Source organism: Acanthopagrus latus, chromosome 1 (assembly GCF_904848185.1).
Source record: "Acanthopagrus latus isolate v.2019 chromosome 1, fAcaLat1.1, whole genome shotgun sequence".
Classification (NCBI taxonomy): domain Eukaryota; kingdom Metazoa; phylum Chordata; class Actinopteri; order Spariformes; family Sparidae; genus Acanthopagrus; species Acanthopagrus latus.
The window spans coordinates 891,824-909,387 of record NC_051039.1 but is presented as its reverse complement, the minus strand read 5'-3'; the positions used below and the strand labels follow the sequence as shown (position 1 = coordinate 909,387).

Below are 17,564 nucleotides of genomic sequence, written 5' to 3'. Positions count from 1 at the left end.
AGAAATTCCAATTCTATGGGTTTGTTCATGGAGCTCAGATCAAAGAAATGTTTCATAAAAAGTAATTCAACACCATAAATCTCATAAACACATCAAACCACTGGACTAAAGAAAAGAGGTCTGAGGACACACAGGTGATCACCAGGTGTCACTACTGTCCTGTGGACGCCTGCGAGATCAACCGCGGTCTGAACTCCTCAGATCAGACTGGAGCACCAACAACATGTCAGACTGCCTCCTCCTTCCTGAGGAAGCTACAACGAGACCCCACATGTGATTAAAGATTCCCTCGTCAGATATCATGTTGGTCACTAGCATGACATTTATCATCATCATCATCATCATCAGGTCTCACAGCCATTAAAACAAAACCTCCTTCAGCAGCACAACAGATTATAGAGGCAAACTGCAGGTCGTGACTTCTGGTCAGACCTGAAGGAGAACTCAGATTTCTGAGTCTCGAACTGAAACACGACTTGACTGGTTATTCTGTTGGATCCTCCGAGTGGCTCCATCCTGTGTGGACGACATTCAGACCCACACAGCTTCAAATGACAAACAATAAGAGAAATCAATCTTCACATTCGTCCAAAGATGAAGCTGAAATTTACATCAAAGGTTTGAGGTGTCAGAGTGACGCAGACCTGATTCATCACCGATTCCTCCTGAATCCACGAAACCAACAGTTTTCTGTTCCTAAACTAGAAACGGCTTCGCTCCAGATATCAAGTCAGTGTTGCTGTCGTCTCTGAGCATGAGACTGAATTAACTCATCTGTCTGCGAACATCAGAACTTGTTTTAACATCCTGGTGTCAGTTCAGTTCTGATTCAAAGAGCTCAACATCTGGCTGAAGAAGCACAACCATCCAGACCTCAGACACAAGAACACAAGGCCGGCTTGTGAACTCACCGGCCACGCGAAGCTGAACGGCAGCTCGATCCTGGCGTTGTCGCTCTTGGCGTTGCGGACAGAAAACGTGTTCCCGCCGAGCACGGGCGTGGAGGCGGCGCCGAAGCTGCAGGGCCCGGCGGAGGACACCTTCAGCTGGTACTCCTTCAGACACACTCGGAAGTAGGTGTCGCATTCGTCCGCCGTGCATCGCCGATCGGTCGAGTCCCGGGATCCGTCACAGCAGGCGCCGCTCTGCAGCTGCCCGTTAACGTTCTGCATCGACAAAATCTGAAGCTCGAAGTGTCCCGAAGCTGAAGAGACCTGCAGGGAGGAGAGGACAGGTGAGCTCACAGGTAGAGTCACCGCCAACAAGTTACAGGGCAGATTATATTAAAAGACTAAAAGAAATCTGTTAGAAAAAAACTAAAGATTGAATTGAACTTTTTGGGTGAACTGTCCCTTTAAATATTACAAACCGTAGATTCACCTGCAGAACAGATCGATGACTGATGACGATCTAACGCCCTCAGACCACCTGCCTGTTCAGAGCTATGTGATTTAAAAATAATTAAATGTAAATGACTGAAAAGTGATAGTAAATAAATACAGAAGCAATTAAAACAGATGTATGTTACATTTTACACTGTTTTCTGTGCATTTATTGGCATATTTATTAATTTAGTCATTTATTTATCATTGATTTGTGCAGTGTTGGTCCTCCACACCGATGTGACCGTCGTATTAATTTACACCCAAATTCTGCCTGAATTATTTGGCATCTCCACTAGAACAGAAATATTGTTCGAGCAAAGTTTGAACCAAACAATACAAATCTGTTAAAAAAAAAAAACTGAAGTTATCAATCAGCTGATTGATCTCCAGGCTCAGTGATATCTGCTGCTGTTTCACATGAACAAAACACAAAATAAAGCTTCAGTCTGAAATTCAGTTTGACTTCAGTGAAGCTGCTGCATCAGTGACGTCAGAGTTCACTCGTGTTGATTTAAGTTTCCTCAGTGTAAAACCCTGTGAACTCTGACGTCACTGTGCTGTGTTTCACCTGTCAGCAGCTGCAGCTCAGCTCACCTGAAGTGAAACTCTGCTGATCCTGCAGAGGATTCATCACAGCGTCAAACTTTATCAAACTTTTAAACTTTAAAACGGTGGCGAGTTCAGCAGACATGGTTTAATTAAACTGTTTCATCTGTTTCATCCTCAGCACAGTGAAGTCTGACGTCAGCAGGATCAGTCAGCTCTTCATGACAGAGACACAAACAGCAGAAACTCAGCGGGAGTCTGGTGTACCTGTATGCGGGCGGAGAGCAGCAGCAGCAGGCTGAGAGCAGCGGAGCTCCCGGAGAGGCTCATGCCGGCGGCGGGCAGCTGCCGGGCGGCTGTCAGCTCTCAGTGATAGTCGGTGCGACCCTCCGGTCCGGGTTCAAACCGCTCCGGCTGGGACATGCACGGTGCCGCGAGTCTGTACAGAACCAAAGTCCACACGGTCCCGCACAGAAACAGATCCGTCCTGCTCCAAACGGAACCTTTTGTCTGCTATTGTCCTGGTTTCTGTAGGAGCGCTCAGCCCGCACACTGTCCGACTGCAGCTGGAGCGGAGCGCACTCTGGCCGGCCCCCGGAGCACGCTGGGTAATATCAACCAGCGGGAGGGGCGGGGCCTGTCGGGGACACGCCCACCGCCGCATGATAATGAGCTGCGGTTTGTTGACAGAGAGCTCACACCGAGGTGAAGAAGTGACCTGACACGTGGGTGACAGCAGCTTCACAAGGGGACGAAGAAGAAAGTGGAGCCTGAAGTCTGTGGACCTCCGATCTATCAGATCCATTAGATCCATCAGATGCATCAGATCCATTAGATCCATCAGATCCATCAGATCCATCAGATCCATCAGATCCATTAGATCCATCAGATGCATCAGATCTATCAGATCCATCAGATGCATCAGATCTATCAGATCTATCAGATCCATCAGATGCATCAGATCTATCAGATCCATCAGATCCATCAGATCTATCAGATCCATCAAATCCATCAGATCTATCAAATCCATCAAATCCATCAGATCTATCAGATCCATCAGATGCATCAGATCTATCAGATCTATCAGATCCATCAGATGCATCAGATCTATCAGATCCATCAGATCCATCAGATGCATCAGATCTATCAGATCCATCAGATCTATCAGATCCATTAGATCCATCAGATCCATCAGATCTATCAGATTCAGGAACTGAGGACTGTTGGTTGTCAGGAGTCACATCACTTCTGATATTCAAGCTGTACGGTTAGTTTGTCTGTCATAAAAGTAATCTGTCAGCAGAAAACAAAAAGGTTTGTACTTCTGTGGCCACAGAAATCAAATAAACTCCCTGAAGCTTCACGTCTGTCTGTCCTGCTGACGGTGTCAGTGAGCATGTAGCTGATTCAATCCAGCGAGTCAACAGAGAGGAAATATATAATAATATGATAAATATATTCAGGGTTAGGGGGGAAAAGAAGGCGACAAAATGGCAGCAGAGTCGACACGTGTTCAGTCGGCTGCACGTTGTCTGGATGGTAAAACACGATGAGTCACAGCGAGGTTTTAAATGTGTGAAATTATATTCACATGTTTTATTCTCCAACATTAAATCATCATTAAATGTCCCACAGTTTAATCCTGAAGCTCTTCATGTGCTAACAACAGTTAGCGGTTGCTAACAAGTGTCTGAATGAGACTACAGAGGTTGTCGGGGACATTAAACGTCCTCACAGCAACACGGAGACTCATCTACTCACTAGTCCGTCTTTACAGGCCACTTTAGTTCCACACTGTTCTAACTCTGACTTTACAACAAACATGCAACACGGCTGGTTTCATAGAAAACGTGAATATAAAACAGAATTATGTAAATCTAGAGCAAAATATCTAAACATGCCAAAACGTTGTGAGTGGAGGAATGAAAGGAGGAGGTGGAGGGGGAGGGGCTGACGGAGGAGGGGGAGGAGGTGGATGAAATAGAGCCTGAGCGACAGAACAAAGGTGGCCTCCTCTTTATCCTCAAATTAGAGCAGCTGCGCTCTTTTCCCTCGAGGAGCCCAATGAATAGATTATTGGACCGCCGTCACTGAAAGAGAGACAAAACACTCCTCCACCTCCTCCACCTCCCACAGCTTCTCCTCTCCCTCCTCCTCCTCCTCCTCTCCCTCCACCTCCTCCTCTCCCTCCACCTCCTCCTCCTCCTCCTCCTCTCCCTCCTCCTCCTCCTCCTGCTCCTCCTCCTCTTCCTCCACCTCCTCCTCCTGCTCCTCCTCCTCCCCCCACAGCTCCTCACCACCTTTTATAAGGATAGAAGAATCGTCTTGAGTGTCCACATGTGATGGATCAGTGAGGACGTCAGACTGATACCAGCATGATGAACCAGGTGAGAGTTCCCGTGTGAACGACGCTCGGCAGCTCTGAGCTTCACAGTCGATATCAGAGCTGAGTAACCAGAACCGAGGCCTGCAGCAGAGGGAGTGCTGAGGCGGAGACGCTTCTGTCTGGACTCGGAGGCTTCACAGGGAAATTCCGCCTTGAAGAAATTCTCCACCCAAAGAAAAACCTTGGTGCTGTGAGCAGGTTCTGGTCAGATTCTGGGACAGAAGTCTCAGCTCACAGTGATGAAGCAAACCAGTCACGTTACATCACCACTTCCTGTTCGCCACTGCAGATGTGCTACTGCCTGTGAATTAGCCAGTAGCTAGCATGTTAGCACACTGAGCTGCTGAGCATCCTTTAGTTAGTGTTTGTATCTGTGATCTGATCTGAGAGCAGCTTCTCTCTGTAAACTAATCACAGATCATTTCCTTCCAGGTTAATTTCACTCTCAAGTTTGTGTTTCCTCCCCGGTGGGTCACATGTGACGTTTCAGGAGAAATTCAATCGATCTCTGATATTTTACAGGCGTATCGATGGAGCAGGTTTGCTGTACAGATCAGGTTTGTGTCAGAGGAAAGGTTTTGTCTTACAGACGTCTTTTTAATGTTCACTCCTGACGTCCACGTGACGTCCTGACGGGGTTCAACATGAAGGTTTTATACTGTAAATGTCTTTTCAACTTCAGTCACAGACGTCTAAAGAACTTATTGTGGTTCAGTTAAAGTGTTTTTGATGCCAGACTGGAGCTGCATGAGGTGTGAACTTTACCAAGAGAGCTACTCATCAGATTATTAAATATCCTGACTGACCATAACTGAACCATGTTGAACCCTGTCAGGACGTCACATGGACGTTGAAAGACGTCTAGAAAATGTTCATTCTGGCTCCATCGATGTGTTTTCGCTGAAGTTCGTTCAGTAGAAACGTTTCTCCAAAACATCGACTTTTTGTTTGGCTCAGAGATTTCGAGTAGACGTGAGGATGTGTTTGTGCTCGCTGGCTGACTGACAGCCCTCAGAGATCAGCAGGTAGAGCTGATGGATGCTGGTGTAGACGACTGCACCTGGGACGGACCTTCACTCTCTGCCATACTGAGTGTGTTCTGACCTTTGACCCTGGACCTTTTTGTGTCAGTTAATGGAGTAGATGTGATCCAGCCGCCTCCCTGGCTGCATGTTTGGTGGTTTGAACCCTCTTCAGGAGGACGTCGGTTCATCCTGTGAATGAATAACCAGCTCCTCCTCCGTCTCTGACCTCCAGGTCAACGGCGAAACAAAACTCGTCCCTGAAACCTCGAAACAGCCACACAGATGAATCAGAACACCTCGTCTGATTCACGACCACGAGCTGATAACAGAATATTTCATGGATGAGCCACACTGTTGTTCCGTCATCACCGGGAGGACTCACACACTGTCCTCACTGTAGCGCCAGATGTGGATTAATCCGCCGCTGTAAATAGTCCCAAACAGAAGCACTATTTCCTCCTGTTTGTTGGACGGAAGTCGATCTTGAAAGCGATCGGCTGCCGTCTGACGGCACGTAGCCTCTGCAGCGACTGTCTCAGGAGTTTCTGTGTGGCCGGAGGACATGTGGATATCTGAGGTCAACAGTTTCCCTCCTGTCAGCCGCTGATTGTTCAGCTGCTTCAGTTGTTCAGCAGAATGCTGCAACTCTGTTTTACTGTGAAGCTCCAGAACTGTTTAACATCCGAGGGAGGTTTAAACTCTTCTGACTGCTTCTTTGAACAGACTCTTACTGACACCAATCAGGAAATAAAAAGTTATTGTAGCTCAACTTAGTCATTTGTGTATTCCTCAAACTAAGATATTAAAGATCTGATGTGTTTTGATCACAGCGACGTCGGACTGAGACTGTCATCCTGTTTCTGCTGCTGAAGAGGACTCGGCAGTAAAACCCTCCCGTCCTGCAGACGAGGCCTCTGTTTGCTGGCAGCTGCCTTACTGTCCGCAGTTTGTTTGAGGGAAATGTAATTAGATGAAGCTGCTCTTTGCTTTGTGAAATGGAGCAGCTCTGTAAACAGCAGCCAGCAGTTAATGTTCAGTGTTCAGCCTGATGACAGGCTGCGATCAGGAACTGACTCCTCCCCTGCAGAAACATTTGCACTATTTCATCACCAACATGTTGAAACTGAAAACCTTCAAACACACTCACACTCTTCACATTCTTCACTGGCGTCGACACAAAACCTGGAGTTTGGTCCAAATCCTGAAACAATCCTTCTTGTTCATCATGAAACATAAACAAAACTCTTTTTATCTGTAAGTAAAAGATACAACACAATCTGATATCAGCCTACTTACTATGTGAGCAGCAGTAAAGGAAAGTAACTGAGTACATTTACTCAAGTACAAGTTTGAGGAGCTGATAATCAATAAAATGCTGAACATGATCAGTCGACCCACAGTACACACAGTAAACACAAACATGTACATATACTCGGAGAATCATACTTATGTACATTTAACATCAGATACTTTAAGAGTTTTTACGTAAATCGCCTCTGTACCTCCGTCTGCTGTCCAGGGAGAACTGAGCCAATCAGCTGACAGCAGCTAGCTACACCTGCTGCCCCCTGTGGTTTTGGAGGTTCCTTTGAATTACTGACATTTCCAGTAAATCACATGCGTCCGACTGCGTGCAGCCTGTTACGTCTCCTCCTCTTTCTGTACGTCAATAAAGAATTTCTGATTTAAGCTTCGATGATGTTTTGACTTTCTGTGATCTAAAGACAAAAAACACGATTAGCATAAAAATCAGGTTCAGTGGAGGATTTGTTTCTTGGATTTTGAGCCATTTTCTTGTTTTGGGCCTTTTTGAAATTTCAGCTGTGGTTTGTGTTGGTTTTCATCATAGTTTCATGTTGTTGCACATCAGCTGCCATAAATCACCAACAGTGGCCTGCAGGGGACAGTCGGCAAACTGTCGTAGTTTATAACTTATTCCTTTTAAACTTTTGTTTTATAGATGACATTAAGAGCTACGAGGCGAGTGAAATGTGTTACAGATATAAATCCTGATAACCTACAAAGACACGTTGTGTGAGCCGACACCAACAGTAAACAGAGCGAGTATAAAAAGCTTCAGATCAGCTGATGTTGACTTTCGCGGTTTGATGCAGTCGTTTGAGGAATTTTCTCAGCGTGCGAAGTGGAAAACTTGGTGAAGCTCCATCGCTGGCTCGTCTCCGTTCTCCGATCGGGTCACACGGTACTGAAGAGCTGTCGGCTCACAGCAGGAGGCCGCGAGTCACAAACCTCCTCTGGTTTCCTTTTTCATCTCTTCTTACAGAAGTTTGGTCTCTGCTGATAAACATCTCTGCTGTAACTCAGACTGATCACTCAGAAAGAAACACAACGAACACAAATCTGTTCGTTACGCCGTCAGAACACTAAACATTCTGTCTTAGCTTCGTCATGAAACCTCAGCGGGATGATAACGATCCCCAGAGGAGCCGCGAGTAACTTAATGTAACAGCTGGAAGGAAACCGGGTCGGTCCAGACATGAAACTAATGTTCTGCTCTGACTCAGACACACTGATGACATAAATCATTCATCGTCTCCGACTGTCTGACTGAATGAAGAACGACGTCCTGCAGGAGGTTCAGGTGTGAACATGAGTACCAGGTTCTGACCTCAGATGACCCAAACTGTCAGTGCACAGGAGGAGACGACAAACTGTTGGACAGGATCGGATTTTGACCCGGAACACAGACTGCTGCGGATGAGCTCATCAGCCCAACCAGAACCAAAACTGCCTTTGAGGTTCCCACCGACCCGCACACACCTTCCTGACTCCTCCAGCCGGCTGCAGATGAGCCGAGGGATAAACACGTTAACTTAATAAAAGCGGAGAATCGACCTTCTGTCCTCCCCGAGGCTGCGTATCCTTCCCAGAATGCACTGCAGCTGCAGACACAAGCGCTCCCTCTGTGTCGGCGTTCCCACCGTCAGGAATCACATGATGGACGACCGCGTGGGAACCGAGAGCTGCAGACACACGAACACTTGAACGCAGCACAGATGAGCTCAGTGTCCTGCTGCCGAGGCGCCCTTCAGCAAGGCACCAACCGTCCCACCGACACCGACAGGAACCTTCTCTGTCGGAGAACTCACAGGTTTTATTGGGTTGAGACGGTTGTGAGCAGAACTTCTCTTTCATCCTGTCTCGTATACATCTACTGCAGAAATACAGTTCTGTGAGTTCTGATTCTCTCCGGATCATCAGGACAACACTCACAGACACAGACAGAACCCAAGACAAAACAAGTAACAGAACCAGAGACAGAACATGATACAGAACCAGAAACAGAACCATAGACAGAACTACAGGTAAACACGTCCACCTCTTCGGCCTCCCGTCTGGGTCACCTGTCCTCCGGAGCTGCCTTTCGCTGTCAGAGTGTCTCTGGGCCCGTTAGTTACAGCAGACAGAAGTTCTGGTCCACCTGAGACAGCTGCAACAGCCAAATTGGACTAAAGTGAAACACGGCGCCACAGATCGCCAGCTGCTGCTTCATGGATGCTGTTTTAATTTTCAAGGCCCAAAGCAGCGTTTGTCAAGTGAGCGACCGACCAGAACCTCACAAAAGTTTAACGCTTCATGCAAAAACTGTTGCTGAACCGCTGAGTGACAGAACCAGACGGAGAACAGAAGAATGAACCCGGCACAGATTATTTACTTTGTTTAATAAAGATTCCACATGAAAAGAGTCGAGCCAGACAGTCAGAACTTTAAAGTTCTTTAAAGTTCTGACTCGTCACTCCTGAAGCTGTTAGAAACATTTCACTTCTTTGCAACAGAAAAAAAATCCAATTTTTCCTGTTTTCCACAGAGACTCAGAACAGAACCAACAGAACCGTCTGCTAATTAACACCAGATGTTCTTCTGAAATCTGCACACACACACACACACACACACACACACACACACACACACACAGTTACTAATGTGTGTCACAGACAATCACTTAACAGCGACTGTGTTCACATCCAGGAAAAGAAAACTCAGAGGGGAAGACATCCGTTGTGTAAATGTCAGGCGGCTGCAGGAGGAGAACGAAGGCTGCTCATGTTTTATTTGGGTCAAGTTGTCGTGTACCGACTCGATTAGAACAGGCTACACGGGTCAGAATGTTTCTCACACCAGCAGGTTATTGGTCCCTGAAGTTGACCTCAGACACGAGAGTGATTTTCTCGTTTCGATTTGTAGAGATTCTGTCGAGGTGTAAATATCAAACATGCTGACCCGGTTCCAAGGACTGACGCTCGGCTGAAGCTGGACCGAGTGCTGCAGCTGTGCACACCCGAACATCTCACCTAATCCGGCACTGGGTCAGGTTCTGTTTCTTAGTCGAATGGCCAAGTTGGATCTCAGCTGCAGGACGAAGCACACGGTGCGACACAGAAACAGCAGGTTTGGAAACAACACAACGTTTTAGCCGTTGAGCCGACACCCTAAAAACTCGAGGAACACACACAGCTGTTTCCTGTCTGGTCCGGTCGGGCCAGGCAGCGGGTCAAACACATGACACCAAGAACTTTTACATTTAAAGCTCATCGCTCACACAGGGTTTAAATCTTAAAGAACCAAATTATTTTGTGGGGATGTGAACTGCTTTGTGTCCCCGATCAGTAAAAACCAGAACAACCAGGCCCGGCGAGGACGTCAGGTTCTGAGATACGTGACGGAAAATAAAACTACGACCTGGATCGATAGTGTGACCACAGACTCATTAACTGTGTTCCTACAGACGGAGTTTCATCGTTTATACAGCAACATGAATCAACACAGGCGACAGGATGAAACGTTGAGAGTCTGCAAACCACTGACAACAGTTCAGGACTGAGTTCAGGAGACAGAGAACCAGAACCAGAACCAGAACCAGAGTCTCTGCTGAGTGCTGAGTTTAGTCAAGAGGATGAATTCAAGAACATTTTACAGTGAATGCACCCTGAAGTAATCCTGAACAGCAGCTGATTCAAATCTCAGACGAGGTTTAAAAGTTTCCTTCTCGTTACGTTTTGTCTCAGCTTCCTTTCTTTTGGAAACTTGTGGATTTCTGTGGTTTGAACATTGTTGGAAACATTTGTGATGATGTGAGAACAGAACTCAACGACATGAAGCACAAAGAAGAACAAAGGTCCTACTCCAGTTCACATCGTCCACAGTCGAGAGGTCCGGATGGTTTTTAGAGATTTTTGATGCCAAGTTCTGACATTTCATATCTTTCAGGAGACCTCAGGACATCTCCAGTTCCAGAACCAGGTATTTTAACCTTAACCAAGTGGTTTTTGAGTCCAAATCTGGTGCTGACTCGTCAGTCGCAGCATTAATAAGTTTCAACATATCTGTGGTTCTGCAGAAACATTCAGCACCAACATTCTTCCTGGCAACCGGGTTTTCATTTCACATGACGAACGTAATGTCCACATCCTGAAGTTTGTCCCGAGCAGCTGCACGTCTGGATCACGTGTTTCTTTTTTTGCTGCTCTACAGAACAGAACCGGTGATTCGGGGCATCCCTGTCCTGCACCGCAGACGAGTCTGTAAGTGGAGGAGATGGCCGGGGGGGCTGTGGGATTCCTGCATGATAGAAATGTATGAGAGTTCTGGGACAGGCCCGGGAAGAGAGCCAGAGGTTTTGGGTGGTGCTGGTGGTGGTGAAGGAGGAGGAGTGGGGGGGGGGGGGGGGGGGCTGTGATCCCAACAGAACCGCTCTCATTCATCGGACATGTTGAATCGGCCCGGAGCGATTCTCTCTCACAGGATGTTCACAGCACACTCAGAACAGAACAAAGACTTTAAACCCGTTTCTCTGACGGACCTTTACTCTCTTTACAGCCCGTCTCGCAGCCGGGCTTTAAGAGGACTGGATTAGTGTCGGTGCTGCTCGGTCGACTCATCAGCGATCCTGTCAGCTTTTATTCTGAGGACGGAAAAAGTGAAACCACAACACAGCAGTTAGGTGGTTTTTCCACGACAACAGCAAACAGAATAAAGATGGAGGGTGAAGAGGCATCACAGAACCGAGCAGAACTGAGCAGCACCGAGCAGCACCGAGCAGCACCGAGCAGCACTGAGCAGAACCCAGCAGAACCCAGCAGCACCGAGCAGAACCCAGCAGAACCCAGCAGCACCGAGCAGCACCGAGCAGCACCGAGCAGAACCCAGCAGGATACAGGCCTGACTTTTCACCGGGCCGGTCCATTAGACCCTGGCCCGGTTCTCTGCAGCTCACTTTGTCTCTTCTTCCATTTTTTTGTGTGTGTTTTCTTTTTCTCTCATGGTTCTGAGAACAATAACACACTTTTTATTTTCTATCGTTTAAATTCTTCTTCTTCTTTTTCTTCTTCACATTCTGTGTAACAGTCAGAGTGACTCGTGTGTGTGTGTGTGTGTGTGTGTGTGTGTGTGTGTGTGTGTGTGTGGTCATCATGAAGTGTTGTCCTGCCACTCAACAGCATCCACACAACACTTTATTCAAACCTTCACATTCAGAGTCTTCACAGCTGAATAACGCTGCATTTTGAAAAGGTCAGCGATCCTCTGAAGACGTCACATCAGCTGACATAAAGACGACTTGCTTTGACCCGTGTGGACCCGTGTGGACCCGTGTGGACCCGTGTGGACCGGAGTTTACCCAGGAGGCTCTGGGAACAGCAGCGAGTGAGGATGTGACAGACAGCAGAGCAGCAAACTGGACCGTCTGTGTCCGAGTCCTCTGACTGACTTATGCATATTTATTTCATCTTTGCTCTGATGGAGCCTGATGGATAACGAGGTGTTAAAACTGTTACAAGAAGCTTTTACCCACAGTGCACTTCACCTTCTTCTTCTTCTTCTTCTTCTTCTTCTTCAGGTCACTCAGCAGACTGACCTCTGACCTCCTGTCAGCAAAAACCTTTTTAAAAACTTCAATTTCCTCCTCAGCTCTGACATCATCATCTCCACAGCTCGTCTCTCGCTGGTTGCTGTGGAAACCACTGTTGTATACAACATGAGACACACACACACACACACACACACACACACACACACACACACACACACACACACTCAGTGTAATGTTAGACCTCGTACAGTACCTGGACCTGGTCCTCTGTGAGCTCAGCGAGGCTCCGGGCTCATAAACTCTTGGGTTAGTAAACTTTCCTCTGGTAAACCTCAGCGTTCTCTCCTCGACCTCCGCGGTTCACCACCCAGAATCCTCTCTGTCAGATCGCCTCGAGGTGAAGGAGCTCCGGCTGGATCTAATAACGGGTCACAGATTGTGTTGAGGTTCGTCTGACAGGACGACAGAAACTCCAGCAGAGTGAATCTGCAGCAGCAGCTCACTCATGTCTGAGGAGGTTTCTGTAAATAATTCTGACCCGGAGGCTCAGCGGACCTTTTTCACTGTGTATGTCAGGAACAACTCTGACGGACTACGTCGACTCTGTAAGTGTTGCTGCTGGTTTACATACGACTGCTCCTCTGACCTCTTCAGTCAGGAGAAGCTGCTCCCGCTCTGGTTTTTAAAAATGACGCTCACCAGCAGTTTTAGCTGGTGAGGTAAGAATCACACCTGGATTGATGAACTGCATTAAAAAAACACCATTGCTGTGGTGGAGCTATGCTAGCAGTTTCCCCCTGCCTCCAGTCTTTGTGCTAAGCTAAGCTAATCAGCCGAGTGTCTCTTGGGGAACCTTCCGTCCTGACCTCCGGCAGTCCTGACGCACTGAAGTTTTGTCCAGGTTGACACACATTTACTGGTCTGAGCTGCAGCTCGACGGTCTGACGGACGTCGTCAGCTGCACAGTTTCACTCAGAGCTTCGACTTTCCAGATGCGTATAAAGAAGCAGATTTATGAGGACTGGAGGGGGACGAGGGGTTTCCCACAACTCTGTAACTGTCCAGTAATGTGTTTCACACTCAGCGCTGCCAGAAGCCGGACACACCCGGTCTGGAAACAAACGTGTAGATAAGATGAAATCATGGACCACGTCTCTGGGTCACAGCTGAGCTGCACTGCCTTGCTCAGAGGCACTAAACCTTCGGCTCCTCTCTCACAGCACGCTGGCTCTAAACTGGAGACACCGTCCGTCTCCGCTCTTCACTTCTCTCTTTAACACGTTCTCTCCTTGTTTTACACGTCGGCGCTCAGACAAGGTCTCTGCAGCGTCTGGACCGTTTACAGAGTCACAGCTACCAGAAGCAATCCATAAAAACAAGTATAGAGCTTTAATACGACGTGTTAAAGTGTGTTCCCAAGCCTCAGTGTGTGTGTGTGTGTGTGTGTGTGTGTGTGTGTGTGTGTGTGTGTGTGTGTGTGTGTTGTTTGGAGACCTGAAGATGTTCTGATCTTCTTCCAGAACACCAGAACTTTCCTTGTCTCCTCTTCTGCTTTCATCAGAACATCCTTCGCACCTCGTTTCCCTCAGATCCATCCTGACAGAGATGAAACCACACCAGTACCCTCCAGAACTCCCTCGGGGCCCCTGGGAGTCCCTGGAGCCCAATTAGAGAAGATTTAGGGACGCGGCACCTCGACTGTGCTGCAGTTTTATGCAGAGCACTTTGCTCTTTAACAGTTACAGCTAAAAGTCCTGAGGAGAATCAAGTAAGAACTCAACATCCTGCAGCAACGAGCCTCCATCCTGAAGATTCAGTGGAAAAGGAACGAGGACTTCACAAGGAAACTAAGTATTTTGTGGGGATCATTTTTTACAAACTACCTCGTGTCCCTGATCAGTAAAGACCAGAAGAAGCAGGCCCAGCGTGGATGATGGTGGACTCATTAACTGTGTTCCTACTGAAACGCTGACAGTCTGCAAACCACTGACAACAGTTCAGGACTGAGTTCAACGTTTCTAAACATGAAACCAGAGAATATTTTAAACAGTATAATCAAAGAGTCGGCGCTGATCCAGACCTCCAGGAGGAAGAACACCTAGAGTCTCATCAGGTTCTGTTCTGATCCAATGGAGCAGAACTCAGATTCTCTTCATCCTGTTGATCAGCCTGACTGCAGCAGTGATCCGGAGCGGACCTCCAGGTTCTGTTCTGCTGACTGGAGCTGGAGGGGAAATGGACTTTACTTCATGAACGTAATGTTACAGAGAGGAGACAGAGAACGAGAACCAGAACCAGAGTCAGAGGCTATGAATTTAAACACACACACACACTTCACTGCTGCTGCTGATGTTCACAGACGAGCTGATGTGTTAAAGTTTAATTCACCTTAAAGTGAATTTCATTGGCCGACCTCTCTGTCCCAGAAGTCTCGGCACCGACCCAGTGAAACGTCACCTGAGGAAACTTTGGTTTGAACATTGTTGTAAACATTTGTGATAATGTGAGAATGAAGATCGAGAGAAATCTTAGTTTTAAAGTTGACCTGAGTGCGTCTGGTCCGAGTGTCAGAGCGGGTCGGTGCTGGGTCTCAGATTAAACCTGTTATATTCATATGGCTCCCGGCTCACGCGGCACTAACGCGGATTAAACCGGCAGCTTTTCATCAGCAGCGACGGCTCTGACACCGTCGGCATTCACAGCTCCTCTCACACGGAGCTGCATGTGGCTGACTGGCTGCTCTCTATTCAGCCCGCCGCTAATTAATTGTTACACTCCAGTGAAAAGGCAGCTCGTAATCTGCGGAACAATGGCCGACAAATAGAGCAGGGAGCTCGTCCACGCTGCCAGCAGCCGCCGCCTGCAGCGGCTCGCTGCCAGCTGCGGCAGCGCTCGGCTTTTCAACCATCAACTCCTCTTATGAGGTGCTGAAGGACACATTGTCTCTCCGCCCTCCTCCCAAAGAAAACAGTCACTAAAGTCTCATTTGTTGCCACTTCTCCATGGCGGGCGTGGCGTTCGATGGAGCCCTTGTGTGTCGGTAAAAGGATTATGAGGGCTTAATTGAGTGTGCTAATTGACGGGACAGTGAATGGGGCTGAATGGAGCTGAGGGGCAGATGTGGTGTGAAACCCCTGGCTCTTTCTAAAGAATACAGATCAGCAGCAGAGATCTTTTCTCTGCTCTCTATAACACTCAATTATCCCTTTCACACGGCGAGCAGGGGGCCGAGCCAACAGATGGTTTCCACGGCGAGAGCTGTATGGAGGCCGGCGCTGCCTCTCCGGGCCGCTTTTCTTCAGGAGCGATGGGCTTTTTATTGGTTATTCATGACGCTCACGGTCTCAGCGAGGAACAAAAGGGGGCAGCTACAGCCGCCATGAAGCGGAAAAGAGAGCGGACGGAGGGCTGGGATCGATCCCGGCGAGCCGTCCGTTACGCTTAAAAACTGTAGAGAAAGGAGAGTGAGAGCCGCGGAGGGCGTGTTCACCTGGGGAGGAGGGCGACGACCGTCTGTCCGCCGCCATTTCTAGTCGAGAACAATGATGTCGTTCATCTCAGGCTCCGCCCACCAGAAAATCCTGAGAAAGTCCTGTTTCACCTGAGAGAAAGAAGGCAGCGTTCAAGAACCTCACGGAGCGCAGGACGTCGCCTGTGAGGGTCAAATTATGATCTGAAATACTGATTTCTCGATTCTGAATGTTTAAAAATGACTCAGTGCTTCTACAGTATCAGAGGAAAGTAACAGAGTATAAATACTTTCTCCTCCTCTCAGCTTCAGAACAGCCTCAATACTTTAGTTTGAAGCATCTGAGGTGAATTCTGGATTCTTGTTATTTCCCAACATCAGCAGACTGATGTGGACCAATCAGACGCAGCGAGACGAGACAAAGACGTAAAAGCCGTAAGAAGCCGTAAACAGACAGAGAGGGAGGCTGGAATGTGGAGAAAAGGCGTGTTAGTGTCTCGTATCTGCAGAGAGTTTCTGATTTTCTCTCTTTGTTGCTGCTCGGGACGCTTTACCAACCCAACATGTGTCTATTTGACGTCCTGGGAATGAGACTCAACAATCAACTGTCTTTGTGGTGCGTTCAGGAACAGCTGGGACAAATCCTACTGATTCTACCTTTAACTTTAATAGTCTTTGAGTTCTATTAATATGACGTGAGCTTCAGTTAGCTTTGAGCACAAATGTCCTTCAGAGGGAGACTTTTTACTCTGATACTCTGAGTCCATGTCAGAGCCTGAACTCTGTTACTGTGCTGGAGGAAACAAGCTGGATCAGAACTTCTACTTTTATACTTTAAACAAAGAGAAGTTATCACTTTACTTCACTTCGTAACATGAGTTGGAGCTCGTTCACATTGTTCTTGTTTCAGTCAAACCAAATCTAAACTTGTTTTATTTTGACATTAAGCTTACAAAAGTACAAAGCTCTGAATCGAGGACTGAGGCTGTTGTACGCTGATGGTTTATTGTTCTGTCATCAGTTAGCAGCAGCATGTAAAGATCAATAATATTATCAAATAATATCTTCATAGACACAAACTGTCAGTGTGAGGTCTGAACATTAAACCTTCAAACTTCCCAGGACTGTTGGAGAGTTTGACATTTGAAGAAAAAAAATAAGAAAATGGATCAAAACTTCAAAAATATCACACACACACACACACACACTTGTATAACTTTTATCACAGCAGTGACACAAAGGAGGAGTTGGAGGGTGATGGGCGGTCGGGGGGTTGAATGGTTGTATTAGCTCATGAATATAAGGCCCCGTGTTATTGGCCCTCTGTATTACGGCCCCCATGTGTGGCCCCACCTCGTCCTCCATTGTGTGACGGAGGGGGCTGTGAGGATGAATGCAGCCTGTCAGACAGCAGAGAAAACTGGATTGAGGCTCTGTGTTCTCGTTATCCTCCGCTAATTGACTTAGAGAGTCGAGGGCCTCCGGAGGACGGAGACACGCAGAGACAGAAGGACAACACAGCTCGCTGCTGAAGACACCTGCTGCAGGTAAAGATCAGCTGGTTCTGACTGTTCAGTCCACAGGACAGTTCTGGAGCTTCACAGTCAAACAGAGCTGCAGCTGAGACGTGATTTAAAACAGAGAAACAACCACAGAAAATAAAAAGATAAATGCTCCAAAAGTTCGTCTGTTAGCAGTGAACCTGTGGTGCACAGACAACCGGATCACTGCGGTACTGAAGAGAACTTCAACACCTGATGTTTATCAGGCAGGTTCTGCACATGTGAGGAGAGCGTTCGTTGAGGATTCTGCACGCGGTGCAGCGCCGCCTGCTGCCCACAGAACCACACTGCAGTTCTGATCCAACAGCTCATCAGCTGCACGTCTGTCTTTGTACAACTCATCTGCTGTGCATTATGGGTAA

At 47.6% G+C, this 17,564-nt stretch overlaps 1 protein-coding gene across 1 annotated transcript in view; it reads right to left on the bottom strand.

Moving 5' to 3' along the window:
- The window catches only part of LOC119023462 (protein jagged-1a-like), a 19,821-nt gene extending 17,124 nt beyond the window's left edge, over positions 1-2,697 (bottom strand). Inside the window, exons 1-2 of the mRNA XM_037105410.1 lie at positions 2,199-2,697; positions 912-1,214 (exon numbers count right to left, since the gene is read on the bottom strand). Coding sequence (XP_036961305.1) covers positions 912-1,214; positions 2,199-2,261 — 366 coding nt within the window. The 5' untranslated portion in view covers positions 2,262-2,697. The remainder of the gene's footprint in view (positions 1-911; positions 1,215-2,198) is intronic.
- Between the last annotated feature and the right edge of the window lie 14,867 nt (positions 2,698-17,564).